Below are 10,568 nucleotides of genomic sequence, written 5' to 3' on the forward strand. Positions count from 1 at the left end.
ATTTACTGGTTCTTTTGTCTAAGGGTCTTTTCACTTTGGAGAGAGTAGATAACCTTGTACAATTAGGCAAAAATTCACCCTGCCTGGCCTTAGGCACCTCCCTAAGGAGTGCGGTTTCCTGTACAGAAAAGAAAACAGAAGCCTTGGAGACATATTGCAGAGAAGAAGTTGCCACCACGTTGCTGCTGTTTCCCTCTTTCTTGGGGAACTCAACAGCCAAGTATGTCACACCTAAAGCTGAATAGCATGAGTCTGGGTTTCAGCGTGCTCAGCTTCATAACTCTGGTGTGGAGCTGAACTCATCCTGTACCCAACCTCACCTGGGTGCCCCTGGGAGTGGCCTGGCTGCCTGCCCTTGGGCACACCACCCATTTTGGGTGAGGGGATGGCTCATTTGATGCAATGGCACTGAAACCAAGTACAATAAATACTAAATTTTGCACTATAGCCAGAAATCAGTGGTTTCCTCAAGTGTTTTGATTTGCCACAGGGAGTCACTTGTGCGGACACTGAGGAACCTCAAATGAGTCAAGCTTTGTATAAATGGGATGTTTTCTTTTTGCCAGGACGGAAGAACTGTAGAAGTGAAGTGATGTGATGGTTTGTTTTGTTTTCTTTTCTTTTCAGGCGATCGGGGAGGTACAGTTCTTGTGGTGACAATCATGGCATTAAGCCACAAAATCCAGAGCAGTATTTGACTCCTCTGCAGCAGAAAGAAGTTACAGTACGGCATCTGAAAACAAAGCTGAAGGAAGCTGAGAGCAAGCTTAAAGAAAGGTATATTTCACTTCAGAAGTTAGAATTAGAAAGATTTATTCAGGGCCATTTAGGGGTGGGAATCCTGAACATTTTTAGACATTTCTTGACCACATAAAGTTTTCATTAAGAAATTTGAAATATGATCAGTCTGATTAGGTCATTTTCAGGTATTTTATGTTCCATAGCATGCTCATTGAATACTTGTCATGCAATTTAGTTATTAATATGACTTCCTCTTTTCTGTTTTTTGAACTTTCCCATCAGAGTATTTTAAATGATAATTTTTTACTAGTCTGATTTAGTATTGAGACTTTTTATACATAAACAGTTTCTACCTGCAACCATGTATTACCTTATTCTCCTGTTCTACCTCACTCAGTGTGAAATAGGACTACAAATGTCCTCCTTCTCCCCTAATGACAGAAAAGCTCTTACACAAACCAGTGTGCCCGCTTGTATTTTTATTACTTAGATATTGAATTTTTCACAATAGCTCTTTGTATGGATGCTGAGTGAAGAAGTGACAACAGGCATTACACAGCAACAGACGTTGTCTCTTTTACTAAAACCACCCTGAGAGCTGGCTCTTCAGCCCACACGACCCAAGCGGGCACAAAGGGGTGTCTGAGCAGATCCCCAAGGCAGAGTCCCAGGGAACTCGAGGGCTGGATCCCATGCAGGGGCCCCCTCTCCCCACTTGCTTCCAGGCAAGGCAGCAGCCTCTGGCCCCACGCTGGGCTGGGCGGGTGCAAAGCAAACCAGGTGCCTGCAGCCCCCAGCGGTGGCTCTGGCTGGATATGACAAGAAGGGGGACACATCCAAGCAGCGCTTCCTCATTTCCTCGGGGGCAAGGCAGTAGGTGAGATGTTAACGCTGTACTGCTTGGACCTAACCTAGAGGTCACCACTTGTGCCTCCAAATGTCCAGGGTTGTGGCACAGCCCACCAGGCTGTGTGGTGAGGTCGGTGACTCCAGTTAGCGATCAGCCGGAGTGTCGTGGCAGCCACTTATGTCTCCACCAGTTCTCTCAGAGGCAGCAGCAAATGGTTCATGGAGGAACTTGCTTCCTTCTTGGAGCATCTCTGCAGCACAGCCATCCCAGTGCCGCGGAGCCTTGTGTTGAATGTTTAACTGACTGGTCAGCAGAAGTGTTACAACATTTTCATTTTGCTACAGGGAAACAGAAATAGAAGAGCTCAAAGGTCAGCTGGTACGGATGAGGGAAGACTGGATTGAAGAGGAGTGTAATCGTGTGGAGGCAGAGCTGGCCTTGAAGGAAGCAAAAGACGAAATTATACAACTCAAGCAGGTTATTGAAACCATGAAAAACAGCATGGCTGAGAAAGACAAAAAAATTCAGAAGTACTTCGTAGACATAAACGTTCAAAACAAGAAACTGGAATCCTTGCTGCAGAGCATGGAGGCGGCTCAGAACAGTTCTGTGAGGGACGAGCAGTGCCTGGAGAACACATGTGACTCGGAGGAGAAGTCATTCGCACTGTGTGCCACAATGCCAGACAGCTTCATCATGGAGGACCAGGTTCTGGAGGAGGTGGCAGACAGTGGGCTGCTTCTTAATGAGAGCACAGCTAATGGCACTGACTCGTCTGAAGAGAGTTTGACCACCACAACTTCTGAGTTGAGTGATGCAGCTCCCTCTAGTGCTTCTGTGGATAAGGAGATGCTTGGAAAAGTTCTGTATGAAAAACTAACTTATTCCCAGGGCGAGAAGAAAAGCAGCATTCTCATGGTGGAACAGGCCATCCAAACTGACGTGGTACCATACAGCCTAGACATGGAGCAGCTCATTCAAAACATCTTCAGATGTCAAGATGCCTGTCCGCTAAGCCCACCTTCATCACTGAAGGAACTGAGTGAATTTTCTCATGGAAGCTTCAGTGATTCTGGCATCGTAGTTGATTTAACTCCAACTGATCCAAACTCTGCTATCCTTTTATCTCCTATGGAGTCCCCGTGCAGGCAAGTGGAGCACAGAGTTAAGGAAAACCGTTTCATGAAAGAACTTGATTTTACTGAAGCTGATGATGAGGAGGAGGCCTTTGGGTTTGTCAATACCATCTCTCAGGCAGCAGTAAAGAAGACATACTGGAGCAGCAGTCTGCTGAAAGATGTTCTGGCTGTTGCAGCCCCTATAGTACCAACTCTTATGTGGGCTTTCAGTACCCAGCGAGGGGGAACCGATCCCATTTACAACATTGGAGCACTGCTTCGTGGTTGCTGCCTGGTGGCCCTGCACTCTTTACGCCATGCTCCCTTCAACATCAAAACCTAAAACCCATTCTGTCCCACGGCATCAACTATCTGGGGCAGAAAGAAGGATGAGATGTCGTAAAAAATTACTGTAATTGTTCTGGCAGAGTTCATAATTTTGGTTTTGACTTTATGATTTGCACTATAAATTTGTTCAAGAATGTTGTTTCAAAATGGAAAAGCTGAACCCTGTAGTCCCACAAGGTGTTTTCAACTGGTGTTTTTAACTGCTGCCTAAAGAATTAGGTCTCCTGCTCCCAGGCACTGTGTCCTTTCCCTGGTTTGGTATCTTTCTGCTACCAGCACATCTGCAGAATGAAGATGATGGGGAAATAAAGAATTACAGCGAGCACTCTTTTGTGTTTGTTTGCTGAGTTAAGCTCAGTTTCCCTGAGCAAATTTTAAGTGCTTTGCACCAGCTCAAGGGTGTGAGATGTGCCGGGAGCCACGGCCAGAGGATCGTGAGCTATTTCTTCAGGCAGCACCAGACTACAACATCTGTGAAACTATAGCGTTAAGTAAGTGACACAGAGACTTGTTCCCACATGTACGCCAAACGCATGCTAGCGCTTTCTGTTTGTTGTCTGAAGTGTTGATTCAATTTAGAGGCAAGCCCCATACCCCCAGGCAGCTTCCACTACATCATTCGTGCCTGTCTTGTGTGGTGCTCTTCTCAATCATACAACTGCTTGAGCATTTCACCAGTCTTGTGCACACACGGGGACTGTAACCAAAAATGTACGTTGTTGGGAAGTCTTGAAATGTTTTAAGTATAGGCGTGGATACACTTGAAATATTGATGTTGTTTTAAAGTTTTAATGTATTTGAACCTGGTAGTTATTCAAGCCGTTTGAAATTATATATATATATATATATGTTATTGTGTTTTAACTTATTGTTTATTTAATTGTTTTATTGTAAATTACCTTTATAATCACAAGTTCAGTAAAGCATGTTAAAAGTGTTAAACATGTGTGAGCGTTTTATTGTAGCAAAGCTATTAAAAATACCTCTGTCCAGTGGACCTGTCAGACACAGGCTGCACAGGAGGGAGGAGGCACTGGATCAGGGCATAGGAACCATCAGGACCTGGAGAAAAGAGTTAGACTGAGAACACCTGAGTACAGCTCCAAGCGTAAGCACTCAGCCAGATAAATGCATCATAGAATCATAGAATGTCCTGAGTTGGAAGGGACCCACGAGGATCATCAAGTCCAGCTCATGTCCCTGCACAGGACAACCCCACAGTTCACACCGTGTGTCTGAGGCTGTTGTCCAGTCTCTTCTTGAACACTGTCAGGCTTGGGGCTGTGACACCTCCCTGGGGAGCCTTTTCCAGTGCTCCAGCACACTCTGGGTGAAGAACCTTTTCCTAATGTCCAACCTAAAGCTCCCCTGGCACATCTTCCTGACATTTCCTTGGGTTCTGTCAGTGGTCACCAGAGAGAAGAGATCAGCAGCTGCCCCTCCTCCTCCCCTTGTGAGGAAGCTGTAGCCATAATGAGGTTTCCCCTCAGTCTCCTCCAGGCTGAACAAACTAAGTGACTTTAACTGCTCCTCATAGGGCTTCACCTCCAAACTCTTCACCAACCTCGTAGTCCTCTTCTGGACACTTCAGTAGCTTTATATCCTTTTTATCCTGTGGCTCCCAGACCTGCACAAAGTGCTCCAGGTGAGGCCGCACCAGTGCAGAGCAGAGCGGGACAATCACCTCCCTGCCCGGCTGGCCATGCTGTGCTGGATGCACCCAGGACACGGTTGCCCTCTTGGCTGCCAGGGACACTGTTGGCTCATGTTCAACTTGCCGTTGACCAGAACCCCCAAATCCTTCTCCACAGAGCTGCTTTCCAGCATCTCATCCCCCAGTCTGTATGTGCAGCCAGGGTTGCTGTGTCCCAGGTGCAAAATCTGACACTTGAACTTGTTAAACTTCATGCAGTTGGTGATGGCCCAGTTCTCTAATTTGTCCAGATCCCTCTGCAGGGCCTCTCTGCCCTTGAGAGTGTCAACTGCTCCTCCCATTTTTTTGTCATTGGCGAGCTTACTTAGCATTCCTTCAAGTCCTGCATCCAAGTCATTTATGAAGACATTGAAGAGTTATGGCCCAAAGATGGATCCATGTGGAACCCCACTAGTGACTGGTCACCAGCCTGACATAACCCCATTTACTACAACCCTTTGAGCCTGGCCCATCAGCCGATTGGTCACCAATGCAGTGTGTGTTTATCCAGCTGCATGCTGGACATCTTGTCCAGGAGGATACTGTGAGAGACAGTATCAAAGGCTTTACTGAAATCCAAAAAGATCACATAGACAGGCTTCCCTTGGTCAACTAAATGGGTAGCCTTGGTTAATTAAATTAATTGAATTGGTCAAGCAGGACTTTCCCCTCATGAACCCCTGCTGGCTGGGACCAATGACTGCATTGTCATCAGATGTTTTTCAATAACTCCCGGAACAATCTTCTCCATGATTTTTCCAGGAACAGAAGTGAGGCCGATAGACCTGCAGTTGCCAGGGTCATCCCTGCTGCCCTTCTTATAGTTTGGGACAACATTTGCCAGCATCCAGTCATCTGGGACCTCTTCAGATTCCCAGGGGCGTTGAAAAGTCATGGAGATAAGTCTTGCTATGACATCAGCCAGCTCTTAAAGTACCCTTGGATGAATCCCATCAGGCCCCATCAACTTGTAGGGCTCTAGCTAGCAGATCCCGTACAAGTTACAGAATCACAGAATCACGGAATGTTAGGAATTGGAAGGGACCTCAAAAGATCATCTAGTCCAATCCCCCTGCCGGAGCAGGAACACCTAGATGAGGTTACACAGGAATGTGTCCAGGCGGGTTTTGAATGTCTCCAGAGAAGGAGACTCCACAACCTCCCTGGGCAGCCTGTTCCAGTGCTCTGTTACCCTCACTGAGAAGAAGTTTCTTCTCATATTTAAGTGGAACCTCCTGTGTTCCAGTTTGTATCCATTGCCCCTTGTCTTATCATTGGTTGTCACCGAGAAGAGCCTGGCTTCATCCTCGTGACACTCACCCTTTATATATTTGTAAACATTAATGAGGTCAGCCCTCAGTCTCCTCTTCTTCAAGCTAAAGAGACCCAGCTCCCTCAGTCTTTCCTCATAAGGGAGATGCTCCACTCCCTTAATCATCCTCGTTGCCCTGCGCTGGACTCTCTCCAGCAGTTCCCTGTCCTTCTGGAACTGAGGGGCCCAGAACTGGACACAATATTCCAGATGTGGTCTCACCAGGGCAGAGCAGAGGGGAAGGAGAACCTCTCTTGTCCTACTAACCACTCCCCTTCTAATACACCCCCGGATGCCATTGGCCTTCCTGGCCACAAGGGCACAGTGCTGGCTCATGGTCATCCTGCTGTCCACCAGGACCCACAGGTCCCTTTCCCCTACACTGCTCTCTAATAGGTCATTCCCCAACTTATAATGGACTTGGGGTTGTTCCTACCCAGATGCAGGACTCTACACTTGCCCGTGTTATATTTCATTCAAGTTTTCCCTGCCCAACTCTCCAGCCTGTCCAGGTCTCGCTGGATGGCAGTACAGCTTCTTCCCTTCAGCCAGTTCGCAGTCCACCTCACTACTTGATCATCCAGTCCACACTTCCTCAGTTTAGCTGTAAGGATGCTGTGGGAGACTCTGTCAAATGCTTCACTGAAATCAAGATAGACCACATCCACTGCTTTGCCATCATCTATCCACCTGGTTATGTCCTCATAAAAGTCAATGAGGTTGGTCAAGCACGACTTCCCCTTGGTGAAGCCACGTTGACTGCCCCTAATGACCCTCTTATCCTTGATATGCCTTGAGATGGCACCAAGGATAAGTCATTCCGTCAGTTTCCCAGGGATGGAGGTGAGGCTGACCGGTCTATAGTTACCCGGGTCCTCCTTCTTGCCCTTTTTGAAGACTGGAGTGACATGTGCTTTCCTTCAGTAATCAGGCACCTCTCCCATTTCCCAAAGATGATGGAGAGCGGTCCAGCAATGACTTCAGCCAGCTCACTCAGCACCTGCAGGTACATCCCATCCGGACCCATGGATTTATGGATGTCCAGATTGCGTAATTGCTCTCTAACCCAGTTCTCATCAACCGAGGCAAACTCCTGCATTGTCCTGCTTTCCTCTGGGGCCTCAGGAGTACGGGCTCCTCAGGACAGCCTCCGGCAGAGTAGACAGAGACAAAGAAGGCATTCAGTAACTCTGCCTTCTCTGGATCTTCTGTCACCAGAGCACCCACCTCATTCATCAGTGGGCCTACATTGCCTCTGGTGTTAGTTTTATCTACCACATATTGGAAAAAGCTCTTTCTATTGTCTTTGATCTCTCTCACAAGATTTAATTCTAAGGAGGCCTTAGCTTTCCTAGTTGCCTCCCTACACCCTATGACAACAGCCTTATAATCTTCCCAGGTGGCCAGTCCCTCCTTTCATGATCTATATCTCTCCTCTTCCACTTGAGCTTACCCAGCAGCTCCCTGTTTAACCACGCAGGTCTCCTGGCTCCCTTCCTTGACTTCTTATGTGTCGGGATGCTTGTGATCTTGTGCCTGGTAGAAGCAGTCCCTGAACACTAACCAACTCTCTTGGGCCCCCTTACCTTCAAGCAGCCTTACCCATGGGATTTCCCTTAGCAATTGTTGGAAAAGGCCAAAGTTCACCCTGCTGAAGTCCAGGGTTGCAATTCTGCTTGCTATTCTGTTCCTGCCACATGAGATCCTGAACTCCACTATCTCATGGTTGCTGCAACCAAGGCAGCCCTCAACCTTTACCACTTCAACCAGACCCTCCTTGTTAGTGAGGATGAGACCCAGCAGTGCTTCTCTCTTAGTTGGCTCATCCACCATTTGCATCAGAAAGTTATCGTCAAGGCACTGGAGGAACCTCCCAGACTGTGGCTGGCTGGCCGAGTAGTCCTTCCAGCAAACATCAGGGAAGTTAAAATCCCCCACCACAACCAGGGCCAGTGACTGTGAGGCTGCTCCCAGCTGTCTGTAGAAGGCCTCGTCAACTTCCTCACCCTGATCTGGTGGCCTCTAATAGACACCCACAACAGTATCTCCCCTGCCAGCCTGCCCCTTAATTCTCACCCACAGACTCTCAACTCGCTCCTCATCCATGTCTGGACAATACTTAATATATTGTAGTTGTTCTCTCACGTAAAGTTCCAGATTCATTGGGAGTTTATCATTCTCACAGCCATGTTTTTATAGCTCAGGGTTTTGGGGGCCCCCAAGTCAATCATCAGTGTTGAAGACCAAGGCAAAGAAAGCATTAAACACCTCAGCTTTGTCTATGTCCCTGTTTATACGGTGACCATGCTTATCAAGTAATGGGCCAATGCTATTTCTAGTTCACCTTTTGCCATTAACATATTTAGAAAAGCCTTTTAATTGTCCTTCACAGTACTGTCCAGCTTCAATTCTAGTTGAGTTTTGGCTGCGCAAATTTCCTCCCTACAATGGCGAGCAGCACCTCTGTAGTCCTCCCATGTTGCCTGACCGTGTAATTTCTTTTTTCACTGTATTTCAGGAAGATCCCTGCTCAACCAAACTGGCTTTCTGCCTCACATGCTAGATTTTCGGCATTTTGGAACGGCCTGGTCCTGTGCTCTTAGTAGGTGGTACTTAGAAAGCAACCAACACGGTTGGACCCCAACACCTTCAGAAGCTTCTTCCCAGGAAATCTTACTAAGTACTTCTCTGCCCTCCTCATATCTAGTGTTAAGGTCTTGCTGACAGCTTTCCTCCTATTAGCACAGATTTTAAACCTGATTGCTTTGTGGTTGCTGTGGCCAAGGGAGCCACCAATTGCCACTTCTCCCACAACACTCTCTCTCTCAGTGAGTAGCAAATCTAGGAAGGCACCTTTCCCGATCAGTTACCTTAGTACCTGTATCAAGAACTTATCATCCAGATGCTTCAGGAATCTTCTGGACCTGTTGGTGCCAGCTGTGTGGCATTCCCAGTTGACATCTGGCAAGTTGAAGTCCTCTGTAAGGACAAGGGCAGATGACTTGGAGGCTTCGCTTAGTTCCTTAAAGAGTAACCTGCTGCCCACTCTGCCGCACCCACGCTGCTTTCACAGATTCAAGTGACCTCATCTATAACCAAATGCGATCTTCTGGGAGCTTGTTACTTCTCCCTTCTGCACTCCCGGTACAGCATGAGTCTTCCGGGCGTTTAACAGAAGTCCGGAAGGCCTTGTTTAACCCGGCTGACAGTGATGCAATTTCCGCGCGCACGCTGAGATGCCACTGTGACCATCAAAGCCCATATTCTCCATGTCCAAAACTTGAGATCTGTGCATAAATCAGAGGGCAACACTACCCAACAGATGAGCCAGGAGGGTTTTTCTGGCTTCACACAACCTTTCACCACCTCTAACCATTTAAACCTCACTGGCCTCTGGTTTTCCGCTCCAGCAAAACAAGTGCGATATTTCCCGGTGCAACCCAGAGACGAGGCGGTCTAGCGAAACCACACAATGCCGTGAATTGCTCTGAAGCTTTTGGGAAGAAGGGGTTGATTAGTGAGCCACCAGGGAGGAGGCAAAACTGGCCATCATGTGGGGAGCATCTACAGCACTCGCGAGGGTGATACACAGTGGTGCTTACAGAGGCGACTCACAGAACCTTCATGTCCCTCTGATGCCCGAGTTCTGAACTACTTGTGTTTGCAACAAAGATCCAGGAGGGCTCATTAAGCATTATATAAAGGAAGAGAAATCTAACAGACAATTTGCTATAACATAGTCCCCAGAGTTCACAAAGATGGCCACCTTGCATTCTCTGGCGGTAACTTGCTCTTCCGCACCCTCCAGCCTGCATAGGCTCCTGCAGGCCAGTGGGCCGGCCTTGTGAGACTGCTGCAACACAGAGAACAAAAGAATCATTTGGGCTGGAAGAAAGCCTCAGGATCACTGAGTCCCACCATAGCCTAACTCAGGCACTAAATCATGTCCCTAAGAACCTCATCTAAACGTCTTTTAAACACCTCCAGACATGGTGACTCCACCACTTCCCTGGGCAGCCTGTTCCAAGGCCCAACAACCCTTTCCATGAAGAATTTTTTCCTAATATCCAACCTAAACCTCTCCTGGCACAACTTGAGGCCATTTCCTCTCATCCTGTCACTTGCTACTTGGGAGAAGAGACCAACCCCCTCCATGCTACAACCTCCTTTCAGGCAGTTGCAGACAGCAATAAGGTCTCCCCTCAGCCTCCTTTTCTCCAGGCTGAGCAGCCCCAGTTCCCTCAGCTGCTCCTCATCAGACTCGTGCTCCAGGCCCCTCACCAGCTTTGTTGTCTCCTCTGCACTCTCTCTAGTATTTCAATGTCCTTCTAATGATGAGGGGCCCAAAACTGAACACAGGATCCAAGGTGGGTGTTATAGGAAAATAGGAAATTAGGATTTTAGGCCTATATCAGTGTTATAAGCTGTGCTGCTAAGGCTGCAAGTCTCAGCCTTGTCTCCTGCACAGCCCTTTCCCAGAACCACGAGCATGGTTACCTTATGCTT

General features: G+C 47.8%; 1 protein-coding gene across 1 annotated transcript in view; it reads left to right on the top strand.

The window, feature by feature from the left end:
• LOC309436568 (syntabulin-like) overlaps positions 1–3,870 on the top strand; it is a 46,171-nt gene extending 42,301 nt beyond the window's left edge. The window contains exons 6-7 of the mRNA XM_082045841.1: positions 628–777; positions 1,936–3,870. Coding sequence (XP_081901967.1) covers positions 628–777; positions 1,936–3,052 — 1,267 coding nt within the window. The 3' untranslated portion in view covers positions 3,053–3,870. The remainder of the gene's footprint in view (positions 1–627; positions 778–1,935) is intronic.
• Positions 3,871–10,568: the final 6,698 nt, after the last annotated feature.

The sequence above is a fragment of the Streptopelia decaocto genome, assembly GCF_964273445.1.
Source record: "Streptopelia decaocto genome assembly, chromosome: 2".
Classification (NCBI taxonomy): domain Eukaryota; kingdom Metazoa; phylum Chordata; class Aves; order Columbiformes; family Columbidae; genus Streptopelia; species Streptopelia decaocto.